At 44.9% G+C, this 16,681-nt stretch overlaps 1 protein-coding gene across 1 annotated transcript; it reads left to right on the forward strand.

Moving 5' to 3' along the window:
* Positions 1–71: 71 nt before the first annotated feature.
* On the forward strand, positions 72–16,114 carry LOC146180185 (calcium-independent phospholipase A2-gamma-like). Its single transcript, XM_084579415.1, has 9 exons — positions 72–408; positions 1,115–1,772; positions 3,339–3,476; positions 5,638–5,792; positions 6,982–7,248; positions 10,427–10,484; positions 11,521–11,712; positions 13,179–13,377; positions 15,271–16,114. Exons 1-9 carry the CDS (start codon positions 347–349, stop codon positions 15,519–15,521), a joined length of 1,980 nt encoding a protein of 659 aa, XP_084435541.1. The 5' UTR covers positions 72–346; the 3' UTR covers positions 15,522–16,114.
* The last annotated feature ends 567 nt before the right edge of the window (positions 16,115–16,681 follow it).

Below are 16,681 nucleotides of genomic sequence, written 5' to 3' on the forward strand. Positions count from 1 at the left end.
CCAGCGACAAGGCGAAACCGCGAACTAGCCGTCGTCTGCATTCGTCTTTTTTTTTGTGTGTGTGTTATGGTCACGTGGTCAAGGATCAGGCGATAGCTCTGACGTCATTTCTCGCACCCGAAGTGAGGTGAGACGAGCCCCCCGTTGCCCCCATCATGCGTCGGTTGTGTTGATGATGGGAGCTGTGGCTCCCTGAGGTGTGCGCGATTATCAGTTAAACATGGGGAACAAGATATCTCGCCCGACCCGACCAAACTGACGATTTCATCTCTGCGGTGTGTGTGTGTGTGTGTGTTTGTGCATTAGGAAATTAACGTTAACGCGAAGCGAGCAGCAGCTGATCGTGATGTTGTCCCGAAGGACATGGATTGCCCGCTCCAACAGTTATTGGCGTCGACCGTCAAGCAGGTGAGCACTCCTTGTACGAGAAATGAACCCAGACGTGGCCGTCCTTGGCCTTGCTCGCCTGGCTGTTCTTGTCGCTGGCGAGCCGCAGTACAGCTGCATCCTTTGTCTCGCGCCACTGCCATCGTTACATATCAGGGCTGGTTTCGGATATGGTTAAATTTATTGCACGCGTGGGGGGAGCGTTACGTCAGTCACGTAGCTGGCTCCTTATCTCGGACGTTATCTCGCGCGACACAACACGTATTCTGTGTTAAGCGCGACAGCGAACACTTCTAGAATCGGATAAATTAGCTGTGAGCAGGTGCCACCGCTGGCGTACGTGCCGAAAGCTTGATCTTCACTCGCGGTCTTTTGTCGTCGAGGAAGTCGGTTAGTTTTCTCATTGTCGCTAGGCGCAATCATCGCGACGTTAACTACGCGCTTACCTTACCTGGATATGATTGAGTGCATGCAGTCACTGACCTCTTCACTATGTCGAACGCAGTTCTTTGCCAGATGCATACATAAGCTTTCTCGCGTCATGAATAGAGCTGCTAGGTTCCAGCTGTTACTTATCGCCTGCGAGGGTACCTGACACTTTTACAGCTTTCACATTTCGCCCTTGTGCTCCTCTGTTCACTGGAATTTACTAGCTAAACCAGTGTGTGATCAGGCGTGCATATACTTTTAAAACCTTGCACGCTCTAAACATGCCGTATATTTTCAGGTGGAAAAAGAAACCTGGCCTGTTACTTGCGCGGCAGAACAGCACCTCGAAGTCCATGCCGAATCCCTATTGGACGTCGAAGATAGCCAATTCTTTGGAGCGATTCCAGAAGGCACGCCTGGGAGAAAACATTCGTCTGTTCTTTGACAATGTAGTAGCTTTCAGGGACTCTCATGTGCACAGGATGACACAGATGTTGCTACGCAGTAGTGCATCCTTGCAGCCAAGACTGCGGGAGAAAGAAGCATCTCATCTTGAAACGCAGGCAGTGTCACAGAGCTCCGCAGATGACAGCAGACCGAGTGTTGTTGAAGAGCTGAAGCAGACACTGCCTGATAGCCCTAGTTCCTGGCGATACCGGCTTCGCAAAGCCATCGTGCCTGAATCAAGCACTGAGGAAAACATGATAGCACAGTCAGGTGTTGTGCAGGCTGGTGACAACAACATTGCTGGTGCTGACAGCAAAAGCATAGTGCAAGGGGAGATGACAGCCAAAGATCCGTCGAAGAGTGCTGAAGAGTTTGCTCGTGCACAAGAGTCTGAGGTGAACAAGATCCTGTCTGAAATGGAAATTGCGGATGACCAAAAGCCAAAGCCCCAGAAGAAGGATGAGACGGCTGCTACGGAAACCAAGACCAAGCTTCCCGTTATGCCTCAGGTGCTCATATGTCCCCCTTCGCATAACTACAGATAACTGTTGTGTTTAATGGGAATCACCACATGTGCAGCAGCCACAGGTTTTGTTTTGTTTGCTTTTATTTGTTGGCACTGGGTGTCCTTCAAAGTGTGGTCTTAAAGGAATATAGACACCTTATTTTAGTGGCATGTTAGTGTCTCTGTAATGTCACATGAAACATCATATACATGGACCACTACATATATTCACCAATTACTGCTAAATTATGTAAAATTGAATTTCTTCTTGGATAGTTTTGTGGATTCATCATCCGCATGATTGCACCCATGTAAGGTGCATTTAGGTCACTAGACACATGGAAAAACTGCATTACAACTGTGGATATGTCATTTGTTGTCATTTGAGCTCTAGAAGAGGCTAGCTTAAGTGATGCAGTGAATTTAAACTATGTGTGAGTGATTATGCTGCACCTTTTTGGGGGCTTCATGTGACATAAATGCATGTTACTCATGTTAGCCATTGTTTGGTTGTTGAAATCGAAGCAGCATCCAGGAGGAAATTAATTTATAAATTATTTAGTCCTCATAGAGGATTATATGGGGTGTATAGTGAACCACATGGGAGGAAAATATGCCAGCAAAAGTTTGGTGTGTATATTCCTTTCAGCAAAGCTTGATTCAACTGTGTTGCTGCACTGCTCCATTTGATTTATAGTTCCCCTTGCAAAGCTGACAAAGGCTCATGAAGCAAGGCTCCAGATTAGCGGTGCTTTGTGCACCGTCTTGGGCATTAAAGACGTGGTGAATCAGGGCATTATAACCGTTCAGGCCAAGCTGATGCTTGAGCTCTTCACACTTCTTTTCTTGGCCTATCTCTTATATCTTTTATTTGCATAATAAAAGTTACTTCTTTTATTTATTTACAATATCCATCCTACAATTTATTTATTTATTTATTTACAATATACTGCAGTCCCTTTGGTGGACCCTAGCAGGAGTGGCAACAATAAAATATTATACACAACTAGAACACAATAATCATGGCAGCCAGGGGTAGAAAAACGGAACATTTTGTACAATCACCTAATGAAATACGTCAGTGAAATCAGCAGTATAAGGGAAAAAAAAATTTTTTTTCGTTATTTCAAACACAGAAATATTTAAAGCAGGAACACAATAAGAGGTTAGTAAAGGTAGTCAAGACTCAATTAGGTCAATCGAGTCGATGCTATTTGTTAGGTGAGGTGGCAGTAGGTTCCGGTCTTCTATAGTACGAGGAAAAAAAGAAATATTTAAAAGCGTTTACTCTAGAATTATATGGAGTTAATGTTCGTGATGATTTCTCGTCAGACGGGTGTTTAATGATTTCAGGTAAGGCCAGGAGTTTATTAACATTTTATTATGTTTCAGCAAGAACAGAAGTTTGAGTCTTTGAATCTTTCTTCGTAATTTTATTGTTTCTTATCTACCTATCTATTCTTGATATCTGTGGGGCTGCAATAGAGTTTCCACCCCTTCTCATTGTTATTTTTCTTCGCACCTTTCACTCTCGTTTATTTTGTTGTCACCTTGTCCATTCCCCCTCCAGGCAGAGATAGACCGCACGTCACGCGCTCTGCTCAAATCGGTGGTGGCGGCCACATCACCTCCGTCCCAGGTGGCGCGGCTGGAGGAGCTCAACAATCATATAATGAACTACCCCAGCAGCCTGTGCATACTCGTCAAGGTGAGAACGCGCGTTCGTGCCGAGGACTTGTGGAAGTGGTGTGATCACATTGTTGCTTCTAAAGTGCACATGTGTTTCTTTCAAGCTTGAGTCATCTTGCATTGCCACTCTTACGTCACATAAAAGAGTCACCAGTGACCATTTTTCACATTAACAGGACAATGTGCTCATTTACACAGTTAAACAAGGTTAATAAAAACGCAGCTATCGCACAGTAATGCAAGTGTTTGGAGCCATGCAGGTATTTTGCAGTGGCTTTGCTCCTGGGTTGTAGGCTGCAGAAGTTTGCAGAATGGTGGAGAATAAATTATTTTACAGCTGTGACTCGAATATTGTAATGGGGCTAAAAAATAGATCTGCAAACTTTGAGAAAGCAGGATGTGCACAGAAGGTAATTGCGTCATACGACTTAATTTTTTAGGTTTGTGTATGTCTTCATTTTTTTTAGCACAGTTACATGCTTCCACTCATGAGCCATCATCAGCTAGTCAACTTAGTGCTTTGCAAACCACTGAGACACGTAGTGTGAGTAAGAGATGGCTTTAGTAGCACAGAATAGTTTTTTGTAATAGCTCTTCCTAATAGCTCTTTGTAAGCATTACCTGCTAAGGAGAGGCAAGCAAAAGAAATCTTTGATGCTGGGTGTTCCAGGGGCCAGGCACACAAGCAGGTTCCTTGCATGCTTGGGCATGCATGATCATTTCTTCTGATCAAGTTGTGGATACATTCGAATTGATAGCTAAGATATCTAGGAACAGTGTGGTTAGAAGTGAGCAACAGGACACCGCATACATTAGAAGCTGTAAGAATGTTCAGCGGAGGAAAGCTTAAAGAAATGTTTCTAGTTTTTAGGGGGTGGAGCCCAAGCCCCTCATATTTGTCATAAGTTTAACGGGAGGCTGCATCACAGTGCACTTTGCTTTGTGTCTGACTCACCCGAGCCTTTCAATAAATTGCAATGTAGAAAGAAATGCGAAATAATGTGTTTTGAGTAGTTCAATGCAATTGACCCTTTGTAAACACTGATAGCAGTAAGGAAAAAGGCATTTAGGCACAAATATTGAGCAGTTTGCACATTTGACTTACATTAACATAGTGCTGTACAGTTCTATGAATGAAATTGCATACTCTGGGACGACTTTCTGTGACTATGCAACAAAAGCTACAGAGAGGAGTTCTGCACATCTTGCTCTGGCATATGTGCCATTGTGATTATTAACTTTATTGCTACATCAATATTATATTGCAATACTAGCCAGTCGAGTATGAATAATGTAATATGCCATTTACAGCCAATGGCTGCGCTGCCTATTGGCACTGCCGCAAAGCATACGCAGTGCGCTGCAACTTCTGCCTCTCCCTGTCAGTTCCTGCATGCTTTCACAATCTGCTTGTTTTGACATGTACACTGTACCGACCATTTATTATTTGAAGCTGTCTGTTCATATAGGCATTATGTGACAAAGAAACACATTTCTGCATAGTTGGCAGCTAGAATACCTTTATCTTAATGTCAAGGCAGAACCGAAGCCATAACCTAGGCCAGATATGCCTGAACTACTTGTAGGAACACTGTTAGGAAATCGCCACTCCCGTAGCCTTGGCTGCCTAGCCACAGAAAGCTAAGCGAATATAGGACATTCTTTTGGATGTTTGTGTCTGGATAATTCCAGCATGAGCTCCCAGCGAAAGCCCTGGGCATGCTGGTTGCCAGGATTGGCATACAACATAAGCTGCTTGTCTGTCCTTTTTGTGCTTACTGTTTTCTAAAAGGCAGTAGTTTTGTCTTGTGCTGTTTGCTGTTAGCTTCCCTCAGGGTTAGGTTGCACTGTGCCCACTTTCAATAAACGAATCCACTGTGATTTGGTCATCAATGGGCCATGGGGCATGTGCAAGCTGTGCACCCATGATTACTGATTTGCACAAGGGAGCCATGGGGTTGCTCAGCAAGTTTCAGAAAGCCTGCAAAAAAGCAGGCATGCAAACGCCATCTGTTGGCGGCTGAAAAAAGGTGGTGTCATCATTGACTCACCGGCGGGTCATGCCACACCTAACAAACTGATGGGTGATGTACCGTTGAGACATGCCACACTGGGATTTGGGCTACAAAAATTGCTGCCGCTGTGAAAAAGCTGATAATATCCTTTTCTCTGTTTCCTAGGAGCGTGCTATTGCTCACATTCTTCGACTGAGGGAGTACTGTGGCAACAGCACCGTGGAGGGTGCTGCTCGAGAGACCCTGGCATTGCTGGGCTATGTGGACCCTCCAGGTGGAAAGGGGCTGCGTATCCTGTCCATTGATGGTGGCGGCACCAGGTGAGTGTCTCTCGTGCACAACTGACGGAACTGCAAATTAGTGGACAGTACATTAATCTGCTGTTGGTTTTGTGATGCGCTGAATTGGCTTTCCATGAATATCCCTATCCTCGGCCATCTCTGCAAGAGGTTTGTTCATTTCCTAGTGACACCAGAAGTGTGCTCCCTTGTGAAGCTGTGTTATTACAGTATGATAGAATGGAAGCAAGGGTTACACATACCGACAGTTGCAACGCTAAATGCATAAAGCAAAATGCTTTGGTTAAACCTCCCGCTTAATAGCTCTGAAATTTGACTCGCAGATGGCACATGGCTGTTTATAATTTTCATTTCCACATTTGGATGATGTATTTGCTCAATTCGGTCAGAATTTGTTTGGAAGTCTATATTGTCTGCAATGCTGGCAACCTGAAACCAGTAGCTTTCACATGGCTGATTCTGGTGGTGCTACCTTGTGTATACCGAAGAGATTACATCATTATATTTCAGCAGACATGAACCAAACTTGTTGATCTATGGAAGCAAGTCATGAAAATAATATTTTTGCACTCGGTATTCTTAAAGTAGGTTCGGAAATCATCTTCAAACTAGCCACTCACGAATATTGGCTCCCTCCCCGATCATTCCGTAGATATGCACCAGATGGCACCACCAGCACCGACTATGCAAAAACTGCTTGTTTTGGGTCGCCAACACTGCAGATGATGCGGATTTCTTAATTTCAATTGAAAAAGGTAAGCAACACCTAAACTTGGTACTGAAGCTATAGACCTCCGTGCACCAAATTTCAGCAGGTATAGGTAGTGGCTTAACTAAGAAAAGCAGTTTGCATTTAGCATTGCAACAGTCTTTACTAGAGCCTGGCACAGATTGTTGAATGGTACCTTAGTGGGAGAAGCAAACATGAGAGAGAGATATATAATGGCAAGCAAACATGAATAAGTAGTAGAGCCAAGGTGACTAGGATGCGTATGTATTGTTTAGAGAAATGCTTACACAAAACTGCACCCCATGCCAACAAAGAAACTTTAGCAGAGCAAAAGCACCACCTGCAGTTTTAAACTATTGCTTGTAACACATTACACTGACCAGGATTCAAAATATTTATAGTGGTTAGTAGTGAAATGTATTGTAACATTAAAACTTCCAAACTGGCTATCCTGACCTCCTTGCTTGCTGTGTATTGCAGGGGCATTCTGGCCATTGAGCTGTTGCGTCAGCTGGAGTTATGTACGGGGCGGCGCGTATATGAGCTTTTCGACTATGTGGCCGGCGTGAGCACGGGTGCCATTTTGGGCTACCTGCTGGGTGGTTTGCACACCTCGCTGGACCGGTGCGAGTCCCTCTACCGCAGCATGAGCCTCGAAGTGTTCACCCAGAATTCCTTTTGGGGCACTGGGCGCCTCGTCTGGAGCCACGCTTACTACGACACCTCCTTCTGGACAGATGCCATCAAGTGAGTGTGGGAGGTTGTGCCATCTGGTGGAAGTGCGTGGCACATAGGTTGTTGTACCCTGCTTGGAACAACTGCTTCATGACAAGGAGTATCTCAATAACTACAGTGTAGTGCTACCTAGTACGAGGTCACAGGATTGAATCCTGCTGTACTGAGCGATTGTGTGCTGATGAAATTCCTGTGCATCTTAAGGAACCACAAATAATTTAAACACATCCATAATCCACAGGGCAGATTTCAACGTAAAAATTTATTTACTGATATTCATGTCCATTTGTTTGTTCATTCATTCATTATGAGGGTATTTTGAGAAAACTGAAATAAGAGAATAAATTCTTCTGGGCTCACCTGTGTGATATTGTCACGTGGGGGTGACAAGGCCATAGACACCAAAAGAAGACACGGGCTTGATTGTACTGAAATGAACTCTTTATTGGGCTGACTTGTGCCCGCAAAAGGACTGAGCAACTCGGCAGCGGCGATAGCAACAAATGTGCTCGTCGATCGTCGAACAAAGAATACAGAATTGATACGCATGCCAGAATCAGAGTGATAAGGCCGCATACCGGCCCCTTGAAAAAACATTGCCTCGATGTTCCAAAGTAAACAAAGCAACTTAAACATTACAAATTTTAAACACCACGGATTCTTTAACGTGTGTAATATGGCCTAAGGCATACGACATGTACAATTTCTGGGTGCGCTCGGCGCCGCTGAGGTGCTGTCACGTCATCGGGGATGACCTCATAGTTCAATTGTCCTAGTCGGCGAAGCACCTTGTACGGGCCGAAGTATCGGCTTAAAAGCTTTTGCTCAGTCCGCGGCGGCGAATCAGCGTCCAAACCCAGACTTGGTCTCCTGGATTTTACACAGCGTGGCATCGTCGTAAGTTGCATAGTCGGGTGTCGGTGCGCTGTTGGTCTTTAATGCGCAGCTTTGCAAGTCGTCAGGCTTCCTCTGCACGCTGCAGGTAGGCGGCGACGTCAAAGTTGTCCTCATTGGTTACGTGCGGCAGCATTGCGTCGAGCGTCGTCTGGGGCTCCCTGCCGTACACAAGCTTGAATGGGATCGCTCTGGTGGTCTCCTGGACTGCCGTGTTATAAGCGAAGATCACGTACGCAAGATGGCGCCCCAGGTCTTGTGTTCCCCGTCGACGTACATGGCGATCATGTCCGTGATCGTTTTGTTCAGCCGCTCCGTAATTTCATTGGTCTGGGGATGGTATGCAGTTGTTCGTCGATGGCTTGTGCCGCGTCGCAATAAAATTAGTTCATCAAAAAATTTGGCGACTTCTGCCGCGGTTTTTGCTTTGGCGTAACGGGTAAGGTAGTCAGTGGCCACGATGATCTACTTGTTACCCACAGACGAAGATGGAAAGGGGCCGAGGAGATCCATCCAAATTTGTTGAAAGGGCAGAGTTGGGGGCGGAATCGGGTTTAGTAGTCCTGCTCGCAGCATCTTGCGTCGTTGGCACTTGTGACACGTCTTCACGTAGTGGGAAACTTCAACAGGCAGTCATGGCCAGTAGTACTTCTCCTGGATTCGACGCAACGTGCGCGCAAAACCGAGATGCCCTGCTGTTGACTCGTCATGCAACGCATGAAGAATTTCCTGCCTGAGGCTTTTAGGCACGACAAGAAGCTGCGCTGTTTTGTTGGGAGCGAAGTTCTTTTTTATGATGACTTCATTGCTTAAGGTGAATGACGACAACTGATGCCTAAACGCAGCAGGAGGGGAAGTGGTCTTGCCTTTCAAGTAATCGGCTAGGTCTTTCAGCTGAGGATCTGATCGCTGCTGTTGTGCAAAACTGCTGGCACTTACTGGTCTCAGAAAGGCATTGTCGTCATCGATCTTCGGGGGCGCGTCGACGGGAGCACGGGTAAAGCAGTCTGCGTCTGAATGCTTAGACTACACCTATAGACTACAGTAGCGTCAAATTCTTGAAGTCGCAGGCTCCATTGGGCAAGGCGGCCGGAGGGGTCCTTAAAATCACCCAGCACTTCCACCAGATGTCACGTAGTGGTGACAAGGCCGTAGACACCAAAAGAAGACGCAGGCTTGATTGTACTGAAATGAACTCTTTATTCGGCTGACTTGCACCCGCAAAAGAACTGAGCAACTCGGCAGCGGCGATAGCAACAAACGTGCTCGTCGGTCGTTGAACAAAGAATACAGAATTGATATACGTGCCAGAATCAGAGTGATAAGGCCGCATGCCGGCGGCTGCTAAAAAACAATACAGCTTTGAAAGCTTCGCGGCAATATGGTAGGTTCCTGCTCTGCAGGCCGCCAGTCTGGTCCCATGCCTTCAAATGTTTATTAGTTATTTTTTAGCTCAACTCTGATCGTCATTTGAGCAAGGCATTATTCGAACTTCACGTCGTCATTGTGTCAGTTCTTGCATATGTATATCACAAAGCTCGAAAGGCTGCTTTGTTTAGTAATTAGTACTGCTTAGAATCAGACGCACTCATTCTAGCTACATCTTGATAGCAGCTGTAACAGTGAAGCAATCAACTTTATTTGATTTTAAAATGGCAGGAATAAAGTGCACTTCTCACTCACCCTGCCTGAGAATATAGGATGCTGTCAGCTGCTTGCATTCAACAGCTGTATCATCCTAGTCTACATGTTGGACTAGTTTATGCACCTGGGTTCAAACCCAGCCATGGCAGCCATATTTCAGTGGAGGTGAAACGCAAGGCACCCATGGGATGTTGGTGCACATTAAAGAAGCCTATGTGGTCGAAATTACTCTGTAGCCCTCCACTGCGCACCCCTGGTTGCTTTAGGATGTTAAACGTTGTAAACTGAATAGGCCAACCAACCAGCTAACCAGTTTCCGCGTGTTTTTCTTCCAGCTTATCATGAGATGTAATGTTCTACAAAAGTGAGGCATAATAATGTGACCTTTCAACCAGATTGACTAGTTGCTGCTATGTTCAGTGCCTAAGTAGATGCTTTATTGGGACAATAATTTGGTTATAATCATGCAGTGCACACATTTGCACCATAAAGCAGCAGCATGTTAATGTTTTACATCATCATTGTATTCTGTGCGCATCATTTTGCCCCATGCTTTTGTGTAACTTACTGATGAGTATATTATTGTTTACTTGGCAGGCTGTGTGATGATAAGTGAGCATATTTTCTCCCTTTTTCTTTTATTTCTTGCCAGGCGAGTATTTGAAGACAAGACACTTCTGGAGACCACCAGAAATCCGTGCAGTCCCAAGGTGAGAGATCTGAAGGTCATAAGGATTCTCTGCGAGTTAGCAGTATATAGTAGAATGGTGAACTCCCTAATGCACATTTTCCTTTTATTTTTAATGAAATTTGAGCCAAAATGGTCATTTGGTACCCACACTGCCATCTGTTCGCTGAACGAACATTTGTGTTGGACGATCCCCATCCTCTGCAAACCAAACGCAGACTGTCACAAAGTACACACTTAGCTGGACTGGTCAGGAGCTGGAAAGGACAGCCAACTTGTGACGAGCCTGGCTCATGCAAATCTGCTGTGGGGCTAAATAATAGGGCACGCGCTGTAACATGCCAGCTCTAGGTTTCAAAAACACTAATGATGATTATTTCCATGGTAATGCAAGCGGTGAGTGCTGGCTGTTACTCCTTGTGCTTTTGCAGTTGTTGCATTTGCCATGCATAAGTTTGTGACAGTTGCGTTTCTCTTCTGGAGAGGTTAGTGCATAGCACAGACTAGGTGCACGGGACAGCCACGTAACCATGTCTTCATGGGACCACAACCTTATAAATGCCCTTCAATTCATGTGTGGGTACATGGATGATCATAATGATTTAGCTGCAGTTGGAGTAACCTTGCTGTGGAAGTCATGTGGGAGGATATTTTAGTCTTATACAACAGGGAAACAAAGCAGTGATAGAAGCCCACCAGTCACTGGCATCAATCGATTGTTCTGATGTCGACCACCATTGCACTTAGCAGTGCAACAACAACAGACATCTGTCTCTGTGCACCTACTAACTACCATGGCGAGCACAGGGCTATTGATCGCTAAGTGATGGAAATCTATTGATGCCATTGGTTGGAGGCTTTCATTGTAGTGCATTTGCCATTTTGTTCCATAACATCACACATGATTTTGTAGGTAAAGAAAAAAGTTGCATCTGACTGCAGCATTGGGAGGGTTGATTGTAGGTGCATTGTAGGGAAAATAAACTGTGCGTCGGCTCACTTTAGCACCGCTCAGAGTTTGAAGTTTGTAAACAGTGTTGTCTGCAACGAATCTGCAGGTGGGGGCTATCTCGGTGGCAGTGAACCAGCCAACCCTGAAGCCGTACGTGTTCCGCAACTACAACCTCCCGCACCGTGTGGAATCCCACTATTTTGGCAGCTGCAAGCACAAGATGTGGCAGGCGATCCGGGCGTCGGGGGCCGCTCCCGGGTACTTCGAGGAGTACGAACTTGACGGCTTTGTCCACCAGGTTTGTGCAGTTGGCTGGCCTCTCCTACATCCTTGGCATTTTGATGGGCCCACTGTTTCCAAAGTGTTCACGTTAGTTTGACATAGCAAAATTCTTCGAGGTACATTAGGTTTCTGCTGAGACATAATTGCTCGTTATCGTGTTTCTAAGCAAAAGAAAGCTACAGAGCTTTTTTCGAACCAGGAAATACCAACAATTGTGAGAAAGTTGTGCTGATTTTCTTTCCTGGCATAGTGTGATAAGCTCGGCATTCTTACTGTGATGTGGTATATATCAGCTTTGCGCTGCAACCAAATCTGCTTTGAAATTAAGGTTTTCAGAGGCGAAATTTATTTGCTTTTAGAAGGGTATTCAGTGCAACCTCTGTTAACTTTGCTTTAGGACCCGATAGGGATATGTCTGTCTGCCTGGACAGTGAAAAGAAATGTTAGCGAAGGCTCTTTGGTAGAAGCCTAATGCATTCTGAGCCACTGAAGATGCTGAGAAACTCAGGTGCAGGAGCTTCAATAGGACATAGTGCGGTGAATCATTCCAATCTTTGTTTTTTGCCCAACAGCCGCTGGCATGCAGCCTTATCACTGTGTTTGTAGCGCATGGATCAATACTGTACTTGTGGTTTGTTCATGCTCGTCGCAAGACACAGCTTTAACACTTTCCTTGTATTCCTTGTAGCGCAAGATGTGCCGAGATTTTTCTCGAGTGATCACAGCAATGTACAACTGTTTCTGCATCGTTTGAGATGTTTCCAGGTTCCTTTGGCCAGTTATATAGACGGTTCTTCGCCCACTTTAAATTGAGCACTGACAAATGGAACAACCATTAATTGCTCAATGACCGGCGAGCACGCTTGCTGTTGTCTCCGCCGGCGAGCTGCTTAGCTCCTTTGCGGGTGCAGGTCAGCCCAATAAAGAGTTTATTCAGTCTAACGCCAGTCTCTTCGTTTGCTAATTTTGGGATCGTCACCAACACATGACAATAGCAATAAATTTGGGGCGCCTCTCATAGCCTGAGTTACTTGTGGACATTAAACCCCATAAACCAAACCAATAAATTTGGGTATAAGACGGCCTTCCTTATGCACTTCCACATATTGCTAACCTGCCTTTTCGCTATACTTCACCCTGGTTGTAGGGTAGGACAGCGGATTTATTTATTTCTTTTTTTGCAGGGATAGCTGTTACACTGTGCTTCTGACATTGCTTTTATCAAACATGTTGCCCAGCATAAATGTTATCGCTGGGTTCTCGCATTTCACACCAAATAGCATGGATGTGTGTGTATATCATTTTTTTTTTACTTTTCCTTTGTTGGATGCACCAATTTTGTTTACTTTTCTTTTGTTGGATGCACCAACTTTGTTTACTTTTCTTTTGTTGGATGCACTAAGTGATGAAACCAGAGTGCTGTGCAGGGCACTCGAGGTTTGCAGCCAGGTGTTCGACTCCCCATTATTCCCTCGCTTGCAGGATGGGGGCCTGATGTGCAACAACCCGACGGCAGTGGCGATCCACGAGGCCAAGTTGTTGTGGCCGAACGAGTCGATCCAGTGTGTGGTGTCGCTGGGCGGCGGTCGTTTCATCCCACAGATGAAGGAGCAGGGACAGGGCTTCACCTCACTCAAGAAGAAGATCCTCAAGGTCATCGACAGTGCAACTGACACTGAAGGTATACCCCGTCACTTTTGCCGGCATGCAAACAAGCCCAGTTTTGACATCTCTTGAACGGTATAATTGATGTAGTCAGCTGCCACAAGCTTGTGTACTAGTATCATAGGCATGTGGTCATATTCTATATCCTTGGTCTTTAACCTGTGTAAATGGTAAAGGGCACAAATGACTAGTGTTTAGAATATTTAAAGAAGCTTTGTGAAGATAGGCATAGTGTTATGTCGTAGCAAGCTTTCACTGCTGCTCTAATTATCTTTTTGAGTGTAGGTTTTAAGTGTACAAGCGGGTGCTAGCACTGCTTTAGACATGAAATAGTCTCTACAGTTGCGGCTGCTTATGTGGCTTTCCCACTTTATCTCTTTTGCCATCTGTAAAACAGCGGAACACGGTGTGGGTGACTTGTAATTCGGCATTTAGTAACCATTTAGGATGGCTACCTGGATAACTTTCTTTTTTTAAATGTGAATGAATGTCGTGCTTGCACTTGCTGTCAACGACAGGCATTGCGCAAATTCCTCTGAGTTGTACCTCTGCCATACATGCAACCTTGATGGCCAGCAAGATTTTTTAATGCCATTCAGATGCATTGCTGCCACAACGTGATCATTGAATAGTGAGCATGCGATCAGACAGTTGGCGTTCCATGTAGCAGTACTGAGTAAAAGCATAGAACTGAATCAATAATAAAAGGAGGCTAATATATTGAATTAAGTGCTATTGAAAGTTTGGAAGAGGCTATTTAAAAACTTCATACTTTAGTATAGTCCGCTGGCTGCAATGGCGCTATGGGTAGCAATGCATGCACAGTTTCAGAGTATTCGCTCTTTTCCTTCCCAGATCACCAGTGGCCCAGTGCTCAGATCATCCGCTTCACATTCAGGAAGTGCTAGGTTCAATCCCTAGTGCTGCTTGATACCCGGCGGTATTCTAAAGTGCACAAGATTTCCATTGATTTGTTGACCGGCTCTTCTGGGGTAAAATCGTTGGGGAATATGGTAAACCCTTCCTCGTGAGCGAAAGAAAAGGGGGGCATCAATAAATTTTATTACACAAGGTGAATTTCAGTCCTTTGTGATAGATGTTCCATCCAGGGAGGAGTGGGGTTGGCCACAGGCCTTTTCCCAAGCATTTCATCCCAGTATAGCCAAGAACCAGGACGGGGAAAATTGTTTACCATTAGAATGCCATTGGATATCTGGCAGCACTGAGGATCGAACTCAGTTCCTCCCCACCGAGAGGCATGCGCTCTTAGTGGCCTTGCTCCAGTCTTCAACATATTCATAGGCACAATTGAGGCAGCAGTTGTGAGGCACTCCTTGGTCCCGATTTTTGCAAAGTATGCTAAGAGATGGAAATGGTCAAAACACAGCTGCATGCTATGGAAGAACAGTGTCAGTTTGTTTACATCTGACCCCTGGACAGTTTGCAGAGCTGTCATAACAACTTTCGAATAAAAATTAGTTCATGACATTGTTAGTGTAGCTCAAAATTTTTTGAAAGCGATTATTTCTGTTTAGATTCCTTATTGGCACTTGCAAAGTGCTCAGCGCATGTGAGGCTGCTTTCTGAGGCCTTTGGAATTTCAACGATCATTTGCAACCTCCATTGAATTGATCTCCATTAAGTTCAATAGTCATTGGAAACCGCTGCAGCACCAGCCGATCATCACTGAGTTTAATGCCCATCGACTCGGCATTCAAACTGCTTCTGTGACAGGGGTATTACATTATGTTTTTGTAGTCTAGCTGTCTCGCGAACACCTACATGTTGGAATTCGTGAATTAGTTCTGTTTTTAAAGCAAGTTCAGGTCTACTGTTTGTTAGATAGTATTTCAGTGGTAGTCACGTGTAGCCCTGTACCAAATCTTGTTCCATCTCTTTAATGTTTCAGCGGTGCACACAACCATCCAAGATCTCCTGCCTCCAAATTCGTACTTCCGCTTCAATCCCTACCTGTCTGAGTGGATTACACTGGATGAAAACCGTGCTGAGAAGCTAGACCTACTCAAGCAAGACGCCCAGATGTACCTAAGACGCAACTCTGAAAAGTTTGACTCTGCGGTCAGGAGCCTCTTGGGGAAGCGTGGGCCACTGCAGAAGCTTGAGGACTGGTTGAGGATGCAGTATACCATCAAGTGGTGACCACAGTGCACGATAAATGTGGTTATGCTGCTGTGCAGTGGTATGGACCTTGTAACAAAATAGATTAATGGGGATGAATAGTTTCCTTCCACTTGAGGAGACAGCACTGTTTTTTAAATTCGTTTTACATGTGACAGATTATAATATGGAATGTTGATGGAATTATAGATTATTGATGTGCAGAGCTGCACAGACTCTGCCTTGTGCCGAGTGCATATTTGTATGCGCGCACAATTTTCTCGGCATGTTGTTAGAGTGAGGTGATGCACTAGGGTGATAGATATTTGTGCGAATGATGTGTCGAATACTATATACAGCAAGCTCCTCCTCATTAGGCTGAGAGCCCCACTTTTCACCGACGCACACTCCCATCTACAATGTACTTACTTCCACATAACTGTTGTATTTTGTTATCTTAGCAGGAGAATCCACAGTATATCCATTCTTAACGTCCTTTCGCTGCAAGCTTTTAGATGTAATTTATTTCACGTGCGCTTTACTAGTCACTCTGCATGCACTGTTGCGCTAACTTGAGAATAGACGACATTGCCTTTCCGTCATATATTGTAAATAAAAGATTGTTGATTGTTGTTTTTGTGCTGCATGTGTGTCATTTGTATCATCATTTGTGTCGATGCATGTTTTCTTATTGTGCTTGGTCTGACTGCTAAAGTATATTTGCCCTAGTTTGTTCGAAGAGAATGACAGACTTCCTGCCAGACCTAGTGGATCTGATCAATATGATAGACACACTTGGATTTTGGATTGGATTGGACACACTACGCCATCGGGAATGCCTATTGATTGAAGCCGCCAACCTCAATTGGGACACTCAGATAAGCTCCCATAGTCATGAAACTTTAGCATAAACACCAATGGCTTGACCAAGATACTTTGTTGGGCGAGTTGGTACACATTCATAATTAATTTAAACAGCGCGAACAAGAAGACAAAGGACAAGGTAAAAGCGCTTGTACTGTGGCCTTCTTTTACCTTGTCCTTTGTATACTTGTTCGCGCTGTTTAAATTAATAGCCAATGGCTTGAGTTTGAAACAGATGACCACAGGTGATTGCTTCAAGCTGTGGCAGTTTGCACTAACATCCTCAAGACTGACTGCATTTGCGCTCATCCGCTAATAAGTGCGGGGGGAGGGGTGGC

Source organism: Amblyomma maculatum, chromosome 9, assembly GCF_055883805.1.
Source record: "Amblyomma maculatum isolate TAMU_Amacu chromosome 9, ASM5588380v1, whole genome shotgun sequence".
Classification (NCBI taxonomy): domain Eukaryota; kingdom Metazoa; phylum Arthropoda; class Arachnida; order Ixodida; family Ixodidae; genus Amblyomma; species Amblyomma maculatum.

Coding starts and splice junctions, on each gene's coding strand:
- LOC146180185 (XM_084579415.1), top strand. CDS start 347: ATGTTGTCCCGAAGGACATGGATTGCCCGCTCCAACAGTTATTGGCGT. Junction 5,793..6,981: donor ATTGATGGTGGCGGCACCAG/GTGAGTGTCTCT, acceptor TGTGTATTGCAG/GGGCATTCTGGCCATTGAGC. Junction 11,713..13,178: donor TTGACGGCTTTGTCCACCAG/GTTTGTGCAGTT, acceptor CCTCGCTTGCAG/GATGGGGGCCTGATGTGCAA.